At 44.1% G+C, this 17,912-nt stretch overlaps 1 protein-coding gene across 1 annotated transcript in view; it reads right to left on the reverse strand.

Annotated features, from left to right (window-relative positions):
• Nucleotides 1-3,629: 3,629 nt before the first annotated feature.
• Nucleotides 3,630-17,912, reverse strand: part of llgl1 (LLGL scribble cell polarity complex component 1) — a 49,198-nt gene continuing 34,915 nt past the window's right edge. The window contains 12 exon segments of the mRNA XM_079644406.1: nucleotides 3,630-3,893; nucleotides 6,663-6,745; nucleotides 7,143-7,305; nucleotides 9,216-9,274; nucleotides 10,044-10,158; nucleotides 11,933-12,005; nucleotides 12,129-12,320; nucleotides 12,972-13,285; nucleotides 13,885-14,023; nucleotides 14,727-14,877; nucleotides 15,453-15,745; nucleotides 16,864-16,968. Coding sequence (XP_079500532.1) covers nucleotides 6,667-6,745; nucleotides 7,143-7,305; nucleotides 9,216-9,274; nucleotides 10,044-10,158; nucleotides 11,933-12,005; nucleotides 12,129-12,320; nucleotides 12,972-13,285; nucleotides 13,885-14,023; nucleotides 14,727-14,877; nucleotides 15,453-15,745; nucleotides 16,864-16,968 — 1,683 coding nt within the window. The 3' untranslated portion in view covers nucleotides 3,630-3,893; nucleotides 6,663-6,666.

Raw genomic sequence — 17,912 nt, forward strand, 5'->3', positions numbered from 1 at the left:
TTCACATCTGTTGGGAAAGTTCTATGTGGTTTATCACTTCAATACTTTACCATGACTTCTACAAAATATAATATAAAGTTTCTTCTCAAAATATACTTTATTTGACCTTAAGGACCTTTTTATAGTATGCCTTTTTTATGCCAGGCCAATGCCAAAACAAAAAGCTTTTTTCTGTCATACTACTATGACTATCATTCAGATGTTTTTGAAGTTCTATAGTATATACTTTTTCTACATACTGACTTTTTTATTATTTTTGACATACTTTACAGTGACTGCCTTATAATATTTTCCACCTCCTAAACTGACTAACGTAGAATGTTTAAGTACTTGTATTTACATTTATGCTACTTTGTACTTCTACTCCACTACAGTTCAGAGGTAAATCTTTTACTTCACTACATTTATTTAATACCTTTAGTTACTTTACAGATTTGGATTAATGATGTGAAATATAATCAAGTCTTAAAGGTCCCCTATTATACTGTATTTCATCAATATATTATAGGTCTCAGATATATACAAAACAAGTGTTTGGCTCCAAACACCAAACAGGTCATTGCAGCATTACCCATAATCCCCTCTGTTTCAGCTCTGTCTGTTACTTTAGATGAAAATAAGGAGCCCCTCCCCACGCCCCTCAGAGATATTTGGTTAAAAAGAACTCAATGGTGCTCTAGGAGGAGATTCGGGGGGGGGGGGGGGTTGTTACCTTGGTTGCTGATTGGCTAATGGTTACACAAGACAAAACATCGTTATGACATAAAGTGGCCAAAATCTGAACAGCTCACTTTCAGACAGGTTTTTATAGAAATGGATCAGGATAAAAAGAGAGAGAATCTTTTTTCCTGAAACTTTCAGAGTCCCTTTACACAGAGGGGGGGGGGGGGGGTTCACATGTTGATGTAGAGGAGACATGAAGAAGAGGGGACACATGTTGATGTAGAAGAGACATGAACAAGTGGATTTTGCATAATAGGTGAACTGTAGTTCCACCTGGAGTAAATTCACAAGCTACCCTGCAGTATACAAAGTCATTAAAACTAGCTGCACCTTTACCAGCTTTGAGTACACTTTAATGATCAATTATTATAAAACATATATATATTATTCTGAAATGGACCAATCTGCACAACGACTACTTTAACTATATTTTGATGATAATACTTTTCTGCTTGAGTAACATTTTAAATACAGGACTTTTACTGAAACAGAGTATTCCTACACTCTGGTACTTCTCCCACCAACACATGATACACAATGAATTTCTGTAGAGTAAATAATTTTATTAACATTCACAATTCATCAGCCAAAACGCTAAATGACCCAATTAAAATCCTACACACAACTTATCGACAAAGTAGAAAGAAATTCATCTTAATGTGAACCGTGCCAGCTGTAGCATCGAGAGGTTAAGTGTGTGTGTGTCAACGAGCACAAAAACAAGCTAACACAAACGTTTAAAAAGAGCGTTAACATGATTCCTACCTGATGAGCTACATGAGTTAGTAGTGAGGTCCCTTTTTTTACTTTTTACTGACGTGATCAAAAAGCTGGAATACTGAGCGGTTTTTAGGCTACGACTACACACTGTCTATCATCGGCTCTCTTCTGTAAACCTGGGTGTAGATACTGTATGGATTTCTTTTTACACAGTAAAACGTTTTTTAAAAGGGTTAAAAACACTGGTGATCAAAGCTCTGCATCTAAGCCAATATTACCCAGAATGCACCGATTCACAGAAACCCTTGAAAGACCTCTCCTGGGTGCATGGTAGTACACAGTACGTTACACTTAGCATTCAGCCCGACTTCGCTTCCCTCGCCACTTCCCTGAGTCCCGTCAAAAAGATTTCAGATGATGGAGGATCTGCATTTTACACATTCTGTACCTTCCAGTTACTGCTGTTCTGTTCTTTAATCGTGATTTGACCTAACAACAACAACAACAACAACAACATCAGTCACATTGATCTCTGAGCTCTTCTGTCCACATGTTTGCCTGATAAAAACGAATTTAATGGAATTATACTGACGGTTTGAGAATGCGTTTGCAACCCAGGCCATGCGTTTAGCAATAAAGGTATTTCAAAAATATTATTTCACCTAAATCTGCTCTTCTACTTCAAACCTAGTACCGCTTTCCCTTTGAAATCTTTTTCTACTCCCTTTCTGTTAGTCATTAAAATATCTTTCTCCAAAAGCCATACAAAACATATGGATCCATCTTTGTATTACAAAACGCCTTCATCCTCCTAGTCCTTTCTTTTCTACATTATCAACACTTTGTGGTGATGTGCTTGTGTTTGATAACATATCGGCTCATTTTATGGCACATAAGAGGCGGAGAATACACATCAATCAGCCTTCAAATATTCAAAATACTTCATTTGCTAGTCTTACTCTCTTTAAATCTACACCGCTTCTGGAGTCCCTCATTTCATAAACACGGCTCATGCGTTAGCGCGAGGAATCATTTGAGCACCAATTCCAGTTCAGACTGTTGGGGAAACATCAGACTGATCCCAGCACACCAAGGAACTCTGGGTAGGAAATGCGTGAAAAGCTCCAGCTCTCTCCCTGCCAGGTGAGGCTGTCTCCAGCTCTCTCCCTGCCAGGTAAGGCTGTCTCCAGTCCTCTCCCTGCCAGGTGAGGCTGTCTCCAGCTCTCTCCCTGCCAGGTAAGGCTGTCTCCAGTCCTCTCCCTGCCAGGTGAGGCTGTCTCCAGCTCTCTCCCTGCCAGGTAAGGCTGTCTCCAGTCCTCTCCCTGCCAGGTGAGGCTGTCTCCTGTCCTCTCCCTGCCAGGTGAGGCTGTCTCCAGCTCTCTCCCTGCCAGGTGAGGCTGTCTCCAGTCCTCTCCCTGCCAGGTGAGGCTGTCTCCAGCTCTCTCCCTGCCAGGTGAGGCTGTCTCCAGTCCTCTCCCTGCCAGGTGAGGCTGTCTCCAGCTCTCTCCCTGCCAGGTGAGGCTGTCTCCAGCTCTCTCCCTGCCAGGTGAGGCTGTCTCCAGTCCTCTCCCTGCCAGGTGAGGCTGTCTCCAGCTCTCTCCCTGGCAGGTGAGGCTGTCTCCAGCTCTCTCCCTGCCAGGTGAGGCTGTCTCCAGCTCTCTCCCTGCCAGGTGAGGCTGTCTCCAGTCCTCTCCCTGCCAGGTGAGGCTGTCTCCAGTCCTCTCCCTGCCAGGTGAGGCTGTCTCCAGCTCTCTCCCTGCCGGGTGAGGCTGTCTCCAGTCCTCTCCCTGCCGGGTGAGGCTGTCTCCAGTCCTCTCCCTGCCGGGTGAGGCTGTCTCCAGCTCTCTCCCTGCCGGGTGAGGCTGTCTCCAGCTCTCTCCCTGCCAGGTGAGGCTGTCTCCAGCTCTCTCCCTGCCAGGTGAGGCTGTCTCCAGCTCTCTCCCTGCCAGGTGAGGCTGTCTCCAGTCCTCTCCCTGCCAAGTGAGGCTGTCTCCAGTCCTCTCCCTGCCAGGTGAGGCTGTCTCCAGTCCTCTCCCTGCCAGGTGAGGCTGTCTCCAGTCCTCTCCCTGCCAGGTGAGGCTGTCTCCAGCTCTCTCCCTGCCAGGTGAGGCTGTCTCCAGTCCTCTCCCTGCCAGGTGAGGCTGTCTCCAGCTCTCTCCCTGCCAGGTGAGGCTGTCTCCAGTCCTCTCCCTGCCAGGTGAAGCTGTCTCCAGTCCTCTCCCTGCCAGGTGAGGCTGTCTCCAGCATCCAATGTCATGTTTCCAGAGTGGTTATAAGAGAAGATGAAGGTCTTCTGATGCTGTGCTCTTTGTCCGTCTGAAGGCTTTCCTCTCAGTTTGTGCCAGGCTAACAGGACAGAGGTGGGCTCCACAGAGGGATGATGGGAAATGTTTGTGGTCCAGCACTGAAATCCAGTCCATCCAGATCCACCTGAGCCCCTCCCTGTAATACTAACAAGCAGAGAACAGTATTAGCAACAAAAAAAGGAAAATGCAGTACACAGTGTAGTGCATTGTGTCAACTGGCAGTGGGTACAAGTTGGTTTATCTCTAAAATGTTGTAATGTTTGACCTTACATTTGGACAATAATAGACATCAACATCTGGTTTGTGTTTGTTTGCTGCTTTTATGTACAGAAATGGGAAACCCAGTCGGTCTGTGTAAAGTAGCTGTCAGTAAAAGTGAGTTATCAACAAAATGCTTCATGTTGGGAAAATACTGAATGTTCCTTCTATATCAGAGTAGCACGTGATAAGAGAGGCCCTACGTAGCTGTGTGCGTAGCTGTGTACGTAGCCCGTGTACGTAGATGTGTACGTAGGCCGCGTACGTAGATGTGTACGTAGCCCGTGTACGTAGATGTGTACGTAGCCGTGTACGTAGGCCGTGTACGTAGATGTGTACGTAGGCCGTGTACGTAGCCGTGTACGTAGGCCGTGTACGTAGATGTGTACGTAGGCCGTGTACGTAGCCTTGTACATAGCCGTGTACGTAGATGTGTACGTAGCCGTGTACGTAGGCCGTGTACGTAGCCGTGTACGTAGCCGTGTACGTAGATGTGTACGTAGGCCGTGTACCTAGCCGTGTACGTAGCCGTGTACGTAGATGTGTACGTAGCCGTGTACGTAGCCGTGTACGTAGCCGTGTACGTAGATGTGTACGTAGCCGTGTACGTAGGCCGTGTACGTAGCCCGTGTACGTAGCCCGTGTACGTAGCCGTGTACGTAGGCCGTGTACGTAGCCTTGTACGTAGCCTTGTACGTAGCCTTGTACGTAGCCGTGTACGTAGATGTGTACGTAGCCGTGTACGTAGCCGTGTACGTAGATGTGTACGTAGCCGTGTACGTAGCCGTGTACGTAGATGTGTACGTAGCCTTGTACGTAGCCGTGTACGTAGCCGGATGTATGGATGGACTACATGGATGACGCTCATGAGACACTGTGTTGAAGTTATGATAGCTATGTTGGCATGATGACACAGGCCCTCGAGAGATAGGCATATAACCGTCATGTGTATTGCTGACGCAGGCCTTAGCTAATCTGAACTAATGTCAGAATACTGCTTTGAACCGGTATTCCTCCGTCTTGTTGACTGTAACTCCCTCGCTTGTATATCAGCATGGTAAGGACTCTGTTCTGGGAACTATGTCCCACGCAGCTCTGTGTGTGATGACTACTTCCATTCTTGCAAGGATAATAAATACATGTATCCTGATATTGAAGACCAAGCCGGAGACGAGTGATATTTTTCTAACAATTCACATTTGTTTTATTTACCCCCCCCCCCCCCCCAATTAAGAGAAATTCTATTTATTTATGACTGGGAATTAAACATCTTTGAGTATTGGTCTGTAAATCTGACAAAATCATTAAAGGAGTAACTGTAGGCTCTGGCTTGTTTGGTGTAGAATTTGTATTTATTCAAACATCATTACACAACAACACATACACTGAGAAATGTATAGACTATAAAAATCTGTACATTTTACATAATGTTGTTATATCTATGTTTCCAGAAGGCACCAGCAGAGAGCAGCAGAGTGTTTCAAACAGGAAGTAGAGTGTGTGACAAACAGACAGGAACCATTCCCTCTGATTCATGAGTCCTGTGAGAGCAGAGCGGATGCATGAGAGCAGTAAGTGCTGAGTCGCTAACCACCACAACCTCCAGTGAAGATTTCACTGCATTAAAGGTGGAGACATTCTTTACTTTCATCATAGGACCACACCAGCTCCAGCTGCTGTCATTACAATCTCCTTTAGTTTGCCCAATCCTGTAGCACCCATACTTTCCCCTCAAATGTGTTTTATATATAGAATGAAAAATACTACTTTAAAAGGAAACGTATAAGAAGGTTTGCGGCTAACAGCTTTACAAAAACTGGGATCTTCAGGGAGCTTCAAGGGAAATGCAACGACTGCTCCTTTTTGTATCTGTAAAGTGGATTTGTTTGGATAAACTTAGACCTACCTCCCACCCGAATAGCAGAGGATACTATTTGTATTTGTTGTTATGCGCTGTTACTAAATATTGTTTATTTTTGCTTTTCAGGAGAGGGAAACAGAGAGGAGCGCTAGTAATTGGAATGCAACGCTCCGACTGAACAACTCTTTGAAGTTTCCACACTCTGGACGCGCTCCATTAGAAACAGGTGTCAGAGTGCGTGTGCGTGTGCGTGTGTGTGTGCGTGTGTGTGTGTGTGTGTGTGTGTGTGTGTGTGTGTGTGTGTGTGTGTGTGTGTGTGTGTGTGTGTGTGTGTGTGTGTGTGTGGATCCCCTCTCATACACCCTGAGTAGTGTCTAAGCGGGTTGGAGCTCATGCATCTGCTCACTAGGGTTGGAGGCAATAATCGATACAGCATAGTATCACAATGCTTTGCGTGGCGATATTGTAGCGATACACGGACGCCAAGTATCAATATTTTAGTATATAAACTATTCATATTGCAAATCCAGATAATCTTGGCAAAGCGACCATCACATTCTGAGCGAGCTAAGAACATAACTCAATCAACCTTCATGTGCAAAGACCTGCGTCCATACTTTGTCACGTGTTAAAGACACTGGAACATTTATGCATTGTATCGCAAAACTTAGCATATTGTAGAATCGCAATATTATTGTATAGTGACTTAAGTATCGCGATAGTATCGTATCGTGGGGAGCCTGGTGATTCCCACCCTACTGCTCACACTTCATCAGATACTTCCTGTCCCTCACCTGTTCAGTTGATGAGGATGCCGGTGGAGCGTCCCTCTTCCTCCTTGATGTTCTTCAGGTTGTTCTCCGCCTCGTCCACAGTGCTGTCAGACACAAAACACACGTTAGATTACAGTTCCTAGATCAGATAACCAACATCGGGAAACCATAACCCTGGAACATATTTTTCCAGATCTGCGGTTCCCATTATTTTCTCACCTGGAAAATATATCCACATATGACCAATAATGAAATGGTTCATGTTATGTCTGTGCGTCCTGACTGTTTAAAAATACCATATCAATTATATTACTGTGGTAAAAAGAGCGAGATGTGTGTGTGTGTGTGTGTGTGTGTGTGTGTGTGTGTGTGTGTGTGTGTGTGTGTGTGTGTGTGTGTGTGTGTGTGTGTGTGTGTGTGTGTGTGTGTGTGTGTGTGTGTGTGTGTGTGTGTGTGTGTGTGTGTGTGTGTGTGTGTGTGTGTGTAAGTGCGAGTGCCTACGTGAGGAAGTCCCTGACGTCCTCCACGGTGATTTCTCCGGTGGTGTCGAGGGTGAGGTCGGCACAGCTGAGGGGGGAGTCCAGAGGGGTGTCCATCAGGGGGGAGGACAGGGGGGGGTCCATGAGGGGGGAGGACAGGGCGATCGGAGGCTCTTCCGTTTGTCCTGTGAGGGAGAGAACAATTTATAAAAGCCTTAAAAAAAGTCTAAGGCTGAACCACATCGCTTAGCCTTAGGCGCTGTTTACACGAGAACGAATCGGGTTGTATCTGCTACTTCTCTCTCGCGAATAGACCGTTCGTTCACACGAGGCCGTAACGGAACCGCGGAAACGGCCCCCCAAACGATAACGGGTCCCAAGGTGGATAGATCTGCAAACGGAACGCTCTGGGGGGTCAAACGGCTCTGTGTGTAGGCCCTATACGAACATTTCCTGATAACGATGAAGCCATAGCCCCACCTCTCCCCACCTCTGCTGCTCCCTGCTGTAGCATGGTCAGTAGCTACTGACCATGCTACAGATGTTAGTGCAACATCTACAGCTCCTCTACCACAACCATCAGCAACAAGTGGACATGGAGAATTACATTAACTACATGTTGCTAAATCCACCGTGGAGCATAAACAGAAGGGCAACCATGGCAACGATGCTCGGGGGTCTTCTTCGCTGCTTTTGGTGTATTTTGTGGCAGAAGTACAGCGCCACTTACAGGCCCAGCATATGAAATACAGCGTTTCGAGTGGTCTCGTGTGAGCGGACACGTTAAATGAGCCGAATGCGTGTGAACGGAAGACTTTTTTGATAACGAATTCGGTCCGTTTGCGTTCCCGTGTAAATGGGGTCTTAATCTGCTACACATGGACGACTCTTATTGGCTTCAAAAGGTTTCCTCGCTCATGTCGGGTTGAGTTTAAAATATTTGGCCAAGCACATTGTAAACAACTTCATCACAATTTGGTTTGACAGTAGATTCAGGAACGATCTGTCATAGAGTTGATACCCCAACGAGCATGAATGGAGTTCAACACTGCTTAGAGAACAGAATGGATCTAATCTGTATCTTTGTTTATATCGTCTGTTTTTGTAATGCCCAAATATGTTGGTTTACCACAAAAGTGATTTTCTTACATTTTTCTTATCTTAGTTCAAGGGTTGCACAAGTCCCCATTTTCTTAAATGCCAAGCCTGCCTTTCAAAATTCATCTTTAACATCTTAAAGCTGCCATTACTCATTATTTTATATTAACGATGAAACAAATGGCGGCTTGAAAATGAACTCAGATTAACTCAAATGAACTCAAATGAACTCTTATTGATGAACCGACAAAGTTGATATCACAATGCTGCAGTTTTCCTCAACCCAACAAGGCTTGTTCCGTTTGCCTCGGCTCTACACACGTTTTTAGCTTCTTTCCGCTCCTGGTTTTGGTTTCACTCCCACTCCCAATGCTCTCAGTGTTATTTTGAGTGACAGTGGGTAGCAGTTTTCAGCAAAAAAAGCACACAAAAAATCCACATAATTAGCATAAGTTAGCCAATCGTCTGTGCAGAGAGAGGGAGTGAATATTGGATTTACATTCATCACATGGACAGAAACAAACTAAATGGATGCTAAAGGTTTGTTCAATAAATAGGGATGTGTTAACTAACAAGATCAGAAAGATTATAAGTTGATAATATGTGCCACTAGTGCTGCCCCCTAGTGGCCAAAACACACCTATAGCAGAGCATTTATAACACATCGTCAGTCAGTACATATTTTTTTTTTTTTTAGTAGTACTAGTTATCAAAGTGCAAGGTAGAAAACCCACTAACACACAACTCTACTCTGGTCTGGTCTGGTCTGGTCTCCACGACAACCATCATTTCCTGCCAGAGAGGGAGGCGCTGGGCAGGAGAGCATTCTGAATGATTGCCATGGAGACCAGTGGGGGGTGGGCCCTTTCAGTTTTAAAAGAGAGAAAGGAGTGATGAAGAGGGAGAAAATACAGAGTGTGTGTGTGTGTGTGTGTGTGTGTGTGTGTGTGTGTGTGTGTGTGTGTGTGTGTGTGTGTGTGTGTGTGTGTGTACATACCCTCAGCCTGACCCATCTGGTTCTTGTGGGTCCCGTTGGCCTGCGTCGTGCTGCCGTCGCTGAGGAGACACACGATCACACAGCATTAGACGGAGTAATAATACAGTAACAGTAGAAGTATCATTCTCTGGTTTCAGATGGAGCAGAGAGCCTGAAGGAACAGTGGGGTTAGAGGTTTACAATGTGGGGTCTCGGACCACCAAGAGACTTCAATAGTGGGTCTCTGGAATTCCCCAAGTCTATTTTTTTCAATCTTTTTTGCATCAATGCGTGGTTTGTCAGATATTTAATTTGCTGGGTTGAACCAAAAAAAAGGCATATCTGGCTGATTAGCTCATCTCACAACAATTTATTAAATGTTAAATGTATTATTTCCAAAAATTAAAAAATGGTATTATAGTATACTGTACTTTGTTTTAAATCAAATCAAAGATCCTTGAGATGTAGCCTCATTAAAACACACATTCAAAATGCAATAACACATAGAAACTAAAAAACCATTACATAACACACACTGCAGATACACACTCGCTCACCTTCTCCCACACACACCCCCACACCTCAGCTGTTCTACAAGAAAAACTGGCTAATGACAGCATCAGCACGAGGAGCATTTCAAGCTGTCTGTCTTCAGTCTATTTGTTCTTCATGTTTTGAAGGTGTCTACATAAAAAAGACACCCTGAAGCAGTCCAATATTGTAATGGAGGACTATCTGTATCACACGAACACGGTTTAGTTGGACTACAGGGGTGTGTGTGTGTGTGTGTGTGTGTGTGTGTGTGTGTGTGTGTGTGTGTGTGTGTGTGTGTGTGTGTGTGTGTGTTACCTGGCAGGTGTGTGCTCCAGCGGTCGGTCCAGCTGAACAGAGCAGAGCGCTTCGGTGACGACTTTAGCCGACAGGGAGAACCTCTCGTACTCTGAGGGGGAGACCAGGTAAAACCCTGCGAGGGAAACAACATTTAGACCCCTTCAGTGCAAACCAGCCCTCAGTGCAGTGTGCAGTCAGACTGGGGGGACATTATTACTGGAAAGAAAGTTGGATGTTGTTTTTCCATCCTTAGAAGCACAAACAAATGTGACCCGCTCTATCGAAATCAGTCGGAAGTCGCAACGGCTCATTTCAAAATAAACGTGGATTTGCGTAAAAAACTATTTTTTCGGGGTTTGGGTGTTTTGTTTGATTTTAAACAAACAAAGTCTTGGCTTTCAGAATATGCAACTTTTATTTCCAAACTCACACGATAAATACATTCTTTAAGCTGGTAAAGGGAAGATGACAGGCAATCTGCTGTTCCGCAGCGCCGCACCCCCTCCCTCCGGCTGACATTATGAATGTAAGCGTAGAGTAATCATAAATAACACGGCAGGGTCCGTTACAGTTTGTTTTCATCTGATTTCAATTAAACAAAGTCTTGGCTTTCAGAATATTAAACTTGTTTCGGTAAATTCAGATGATAAATACAACTTTGAAGCTTGTAACGGCATAATTACAAGCGGAGAACGGAGTAACTTAACGTCACAGCAGGCATAACAACAGCCGGTGTTTCTTGTGAGGGTTTTCCCCGGGAAACAAACGCAATAATACACACGAACGCAAAAACACACACACGAACGCAAAAACACACACACACACACACACACACACACACACACACACACACACACACACACACACACACACACACACACACACACACACACACACACACACACACACACACACACACACACACACACACACACACACACACACACACACACACACACACACACACACACACACACACACACACACACACACACACACACACACACACACACACACACACACACACACACACACACACACACACACACACACACACACACACACACACACACACACACACACACACACACACACACACACACACACACACACACACACACACACACACTTCCCCCAGACCAGTAATCCAAACGAAAATATCTTCCCTCCATAGTATTTTGATCATTTGCTAATAATCAATCAGATCGATGGATTCCAGAGAAGAGGAAACTTTGAAGGCCTTTTTCTGAAAATGATGACTCGGTGACAGTCATTATATAATGTGACATATTTCGCTTAATATTTGGAGTACAAAAACAATCCTGATATCATTAGAAAGCTAGGAATATCCTCTTTCCAGCAGTGTATACAACTCAAAATGTGTCTTCGGGTGAATGCGAGTGATTTCGATAGAGCAGGTCACAAATGTCCGTGCTGTACTTGCATTATTATGATTAATATTACGGTTAATCACAATTATTTCTGGGACAACATCGTGTCCAACATCAGACGCAAACTGGCATGACTGGCCTAATAATGGTGAAAAACATTCAAAATGTACTTTACTTAAATAGAGTAGAGGAAAGCCATTATAAAAACATATATTAAAAAAAATACAGAATCCAGGCTGATTTGTTACAGTTTATTTTTGGGATGGAGGCAGGGGTCTCAAGAGATTCTCGGCAAATTAAACAATAACGACACGCATGACTGGAAACAAATTGGGCGAGTGGAACATTTTGTTCTCGGTATAATCTGTGTGAAATGACCCTTAAAACCTCGCGCTGTGTGTATATTCTGCACAGCTTGGTAATTGTTATTATCACAATGCAATTTCCTTGTGACGTTCAGAGTCTGAAAAGGACATTTTTTTATGTTTGAATTCAAATCAAGCATATTTTTCTCACCCTGTCCGTTCTTGGTAAAGACACAGGATGCAATGCCGCTGATGTCTTCTTTACGGATGCAGTCGTGGCGCACCTAAAGACCCACAAGATAGGCATCAATTAGCGGTGCTCAGCGAATAAATGAACTAATGAATATTTGTCTCATATATACAAATAACCCCGAAATACTGTAATAATGCGTGTAGTGTGTCCCTACCTGAGGTCGCAGGCCGGGGATGGTGAACAGGTGCATGTCTCCCAGGTTGGTCAGACACACCAGAGTGTGCTCGCTGTAGTCCTCCTGAGCCGTGGAGCCGAACACCACCAGCGCCACCTTCCTCACCCGGCAGCCCTCATGAGCCGTCAGCTTGAACTTGGTCTTAGCGCTCACCTTAGGGAGGGAGAACACCTGGAGAGAGAGAGAGAGAGAGAGAGAGAGAGAGAGAGAGAGAGAGAGAGGAAATGTAGTCAGTCAACTTTATTGTCAATCTTTCAGTTTGTGTGTTTAGATAGAGATCGAAATACCGTTTCCAACAATCTCGAATACAAAAACAAATACATATAAATCAACAGTCACATTTATACATATGCACACATTAAGACTTACATAAAAGCACAACAATCAATATATACAAAATAACAGTCAATTCAATGTCTTTGAGAATGTACATTAGTGCAAGACTGTCCATCGCAGCGTCAAATAAAAAGTTTAGATTGAGAATGTTATAATTTAGACCTTAACATCCATTTTTCACGGTTTCTCTCATTTTTTAATGATGTGGTGAATAATTGTAATGTCTTTGCGCAATAGAGACGACAACGTTTTTTTCTAGGTCAACAAGGAATTATGCATCTTAATGGCTCTCACAAAAAACCGATGTCATTTTTTCCATTAGATTTTGGAGCATATACTTTTAAACGAGGGAACTGGAAGTGCTTTAACTACTCTCAGGGTTTAGGACTCATTCCTACATCATTCTATTAGTCCATTAAAGAAAACAGGCAGAGAAACATTTGATGTGTAACACATTATACAACTGTTGCATTCTCCAGCCGTTACCTTGAGCTGCTCCTCGGAGGCGATGAGCACAGAGTGAGCGTTGGTCATGTCGGGCGCGATGGAGAGATCCTGAGACGCTTCGTACGGGTCGGGCAGCGGCTTCCCCCGGCCGTCCAGCACGGAGATGGACACCACGGGCGCTCTGTGCATCAGCTGGATCTCCTTCCCCAGCACCGCCTCCACACACACACTGCTCTCGCCCGCCCCGCCGCGCTCACACACTCGCCCCGAGCCCACGCCCGGCACCTCCAGAGCGTAGGCGTACACGCTGCCCGAGTTAGTGCCCGCCCACAGGGTGGCGCCGTGGTGCGTCCCTGAGAGATGAGGTCATACAGTTAGTGTGGTGTCATGATAATTGTGTTATACACTTTTGATATGATATACAGTAAGGACATAGCGTCGATTTTTGTTGATATTGTCTGCTGTTTTAAAATGTGTTTACACAAGAATTAAACCATCATAAAAGCCAAAAATGAAGTTAGTACACAGAAGGGTTTTCTCTAACAGAGCCTGAGAGACCACTTTATTTATTCATTTGGTTGTGTCTCTTTATTCATTTAGCATTTTAATATTTATTAGATCCCAGTGTCAATATTCTGAAGAAGTTTATTGCTCCTTAAAAAGGGTGTACTTGCAATATTATGTTATATTGTCATTGGTGGCATAAAATGGCCTTAAAATACAATTATATTGTTTATCGACTTATTTCTGGGACAATATATCATCTAACGAAAGTAGTTCTTATGACAGACCTAATACTTGTAAACAATCAACAATTTTTTCGGGGATTTTCTTAATTAAAACATGAGTGAATGAGGATAAAAACTATTTATAAAAAAAAAACAGACTCAAGGCGTTGTTATCGTTAGGGTCCCACATTCAGTTCATAACCGCAATGGGTAAGTAAACACACCGTCACGGAGAAATGTGTCCGCAAAGCAGAGACATCGGACCACTCCTGACAACGAGTCGTCTGCTGAGCGCGGCTCGATCCTCCTCTGGATCGGAGCCACGTCCTCCTGCTCTGCCAGCGCCGCGTTGGCCTCCTGGACCTGCACACGAGACAGCAACACAATGCAGAACTTAATTCAGTCTGTGTGACCCGTACGAAACCTCTTACGGCCCCGTCCACACAGCAGCGTTAAAAAATCTTCCAACGCTTCTGTCCATTTACTTTGAATGGGGTGACGTCACTTTGCCTCGCTTTTCGCCGAACTGCATTGTGGGGAAGCAAAGCGAAGATTTCCAGGATTTCCAGGATTCAAAAGTTGAGCAATGTTCAACTTTTGAAGCTGAGCTGAAAGCGTCAGCCAATCAAATCCCGTTTATGCAAATCTGACACTACAAGCGCTAGCCAATCAAACCGCGTGTAAGCTGGGAGTGACATACCGCAGTTCATTTCCTCATATTCCAAACGAGAAATTACAGTGGCAAATCACCCGGTTCTTTACGACCAGAACTATTTACCGGGATACAAACCGGAGGAACCAGGCATGGAGGGAGGTGGCAGAGACAGTGGGTGAAACTGGAAGGTTTTTGCCCGTTTGTTGAGTTTATATATATATATATATATTGCTCGCATAAAATCCCCGGAGTTTTTTGCTTTGTATGTCGGGGGCGGGATATTCATGTGATTGGTTGTTGGTCGCAAAAAATCCCCAAGCTTTCAGACACGCCCACCTCCAAGATTTTCAAGATTTTTTTAATGCTGCTGTGTGGACGGGCCGTTAGGACCAAACAGAGACCGTCTTTTACCTTGCTGGTGGGCGTGGCGATGGGGCGCTTCTTCCCCGACACCCTGCTCTTGCGGATGCGTCTGAAGCTCTGTCGTAGCGACTTTTTCAAAGACTTGACTCTGGAAAGAGGGCCCTCCATCGCCAAGGAGTCGTTAGGGTGCAGCGTACATCTAGGAGAACGAAAAGAGCAATAGGGTGATGCTTTTGGAACGCATTAGTGGATTCAGTGTACTTTTCAACCATTTCATCACATGTTATTTATATAGCCAAATATCAGAAAGCGCAGTGTGTACAGCATACGACACCCTCTGTACTCAAAACATTGAAAAATTCCCCAAAAAACCCACAATTTACATGGAAAACAATGGAACAGACTTCTATCCCAGGACAGACAGAGATGCAGCTCTGTCCGTCGGCGTGTAGATTATAAACAGTTCAAATGACTGACTAATAGGACGGTGTATATTTAAAAAAAAGATGGATCCAGGAAGATGTCAAAAATCGTCCAGGTGCTGCCAAAAATAACAAAGTGGGCATCAGACGGGACCAAGACATATTTCTATATATGCAGGTTGTTTTCTGCTTGCATGAACACTGTCAACTTTTTAAAATTTAAAAAATATAAAAAAAGGAAAGCGCTGCGTGTGTACGTGTGTGTGTGTGTGTGTGTGTGTGTGTGTGTGTGTGTGTGTGTGTGTGTGTGTGTGTGTGTGTGTGTGTGTGTGTGTGTGTGTGTCTCTCTTACCTGGCCAGCACAGCGTTTCTCCTGTGGTAGTCGAACAGGCCGAACCCGTGACTGGTCCCGAAGGAGATGAGGTTCCACTCGGCGTGCAGAGCCACGGCGGTGACGGAGGCGGGGGGCATGCACTGCACCAGCACTTGAGGCTGGAAGCCCGGGGGGAAGGGGGGGGGTTTGAGACGGGGCTCCAGCCGGTCGTGGCCCTTCCAGGTGAAACCCTCGCGGTCCTGCAGCAGATCCACCACCGACACGTCCACCGTGTGCTCCGAGCGCTCGTCACTCAGACCCAGAACAATCACCTGGAGAGAGGAGAGCAAAAACATCATGGTGTAGAAGTTTAGAGGAAATAGAGAAACTATTTGTGTACATGACAGCAACCCATCTGGGTACATGAAATGGCTCCCCTCGGTAAATACAACTTAGTTCTTTGCTAGTAAGATCAAACAATGGGATATTGTGCACTTGTTCATTTACAAGGGGCCCAAATACAAGGCAAAGAACAATGTAATTGGAGATCGATGATCGGTGCCAATATAGGGTAAAATAAAAATCTATAGGAAATCGATGTCCTTTCAGTCTGCCGGTGGACGAGTGGCAGGCAGCAGGGACAGAATCATTCTTTGTACACAGAGAAATCAAAATATCAGGAGGTGATTTTGATTGAAATATAATGAGCAAATGATTAAGTTATAATACATTAGCAGAAATGTAACTTTACTTGTTTGAAAAATGTATTGTAAGCAGCAGAAACACTCAAGCTCCGTTTATAGATAAAAATAACATATGCCTCACAGCTACAGCCATCACAGCAGAGATTAAGTGTGTGTGTGTGTGTGTGTGTGTGTGTGTGTGTGTGTGTGTGTGTGTGTGTGTGTGTGTGTGTGTGTGTGTGTGTGTGTGTGTGTGTGTGTGTGTGTGTGTGCAGCTGCAACTCTCTGCTGCCAACTTAATCAGCTGGCTGCATCTCATCCAGAGGAAATACAACATGAGGCTAGGCTAGAAGTTCTTCATCAAGAATGATCTTTAAAGTCAAATGGTCTCATGAATCATTTCATTAACACTTCAACAGTTTGAAAGCAGAGAGCAGAAGATTAGATTATGTGTTTGGTTTTTATTAAAAACTGGCAGAGTGTGTGTAGCACAGATCACATGTATCTATATAAATATGGTATGTGAAATGCAGGGCCTTGGTATGTTTTCAATTTAAAAAAAGGCGCTGTTTTGGTCTTGTAAATTACAGTTCTTAAAACCTTAGAGCTCTTTTTCTAAATTAAAAAAACTGGCAGTGCATATATAAATTATTATAATTGTTGTCACAGCAGTCAAGTTAACAAGGCATTTCAAATGAATTAAAAATAAAACCAACAGTAAATATAGAAATGACATGATGTGTGTGAGTAACGTGTGAACGGTATACCTGCCCAGCAGTTCCAGCCACCAGCAGCTTGTTGCTGTATTTGCACAGACTGATCTTCTGGATGCCGAGTCTGGGGTCATCGCTGTACGGGTCAAAACAGCCCACCTACACACACACACACACACACACACACACACACACACACACACAGGCTTGGATTAGATAGATAAATGCAAAGGACATACAACCCCAGCAAAATAAATCAAAACATGGACTAGTGCAATAATGAAAGGAAGCACCATCTTATATATTACAAAGCTGAGTAAATACCATTTTGGAGGAAGTATTGTTGAGTTACAACTTACAAATCACTTACTACAGACTTAATAAATAGACTATTACTTGCATTTCACTATTTTATTTGTATTTACTTGTACTATTTTACATGTTTTATTGTGTTGCACTGTTGGAGCAGCCTGTGACCTAAGATTTTCATCGACATAACTACACTGTAGCTATGTACAGTACGCATGACAATAAAAGCCTTGAATCTTGAATAAAAAAATGTTTTTGGTACAAATCCTCTTTAAAAATGACTCCTTATAAACTCCAATACATTTTTCAATGATAATGAGAAAAATTGATCAATACCTACAACATCATGAATTACATCACAAATGCAATATCAGTCAAACAATCAGCAATTTCTTTCCACATCATGTTCTTCCACTTTTCAATAAAACTTCCCAAAAGCCATGTGTCCCACCCTGATGATTTCATTTGAACCAACCAACAAACACATTCAGTTCAAAATGCCTCCTAAAGCTCTCCTCCTTCCTCCTCAGGAGCCTCTTTACTCCTAAGCTCTGCAAAATGCCAATCCCCCCCGCTGCTTCTCATACAGACTCTGCAAAACATGGGCATTAATCTGTCTCTCACACACGGGAGGAATTCCAATAGCATTCCCTCGCACAAAACAAGGACACACACACACACACACACACACACACACACACACACACACACACACACACACACACACACACACACACACACACACACACACACACACACACACACACACACACACACACACACACACACACACA

Source organism: Notothenia rossii (genome assembly GCF_949606895.1).
Source record: "Notothenia rossii genome assembly, chromosome: 8".
NCBI lineage: Eukaryota > Metazoa > Chordata > Actinopteri > Perciformes > Nototheniidae > Notothenia > Notothenia rossii.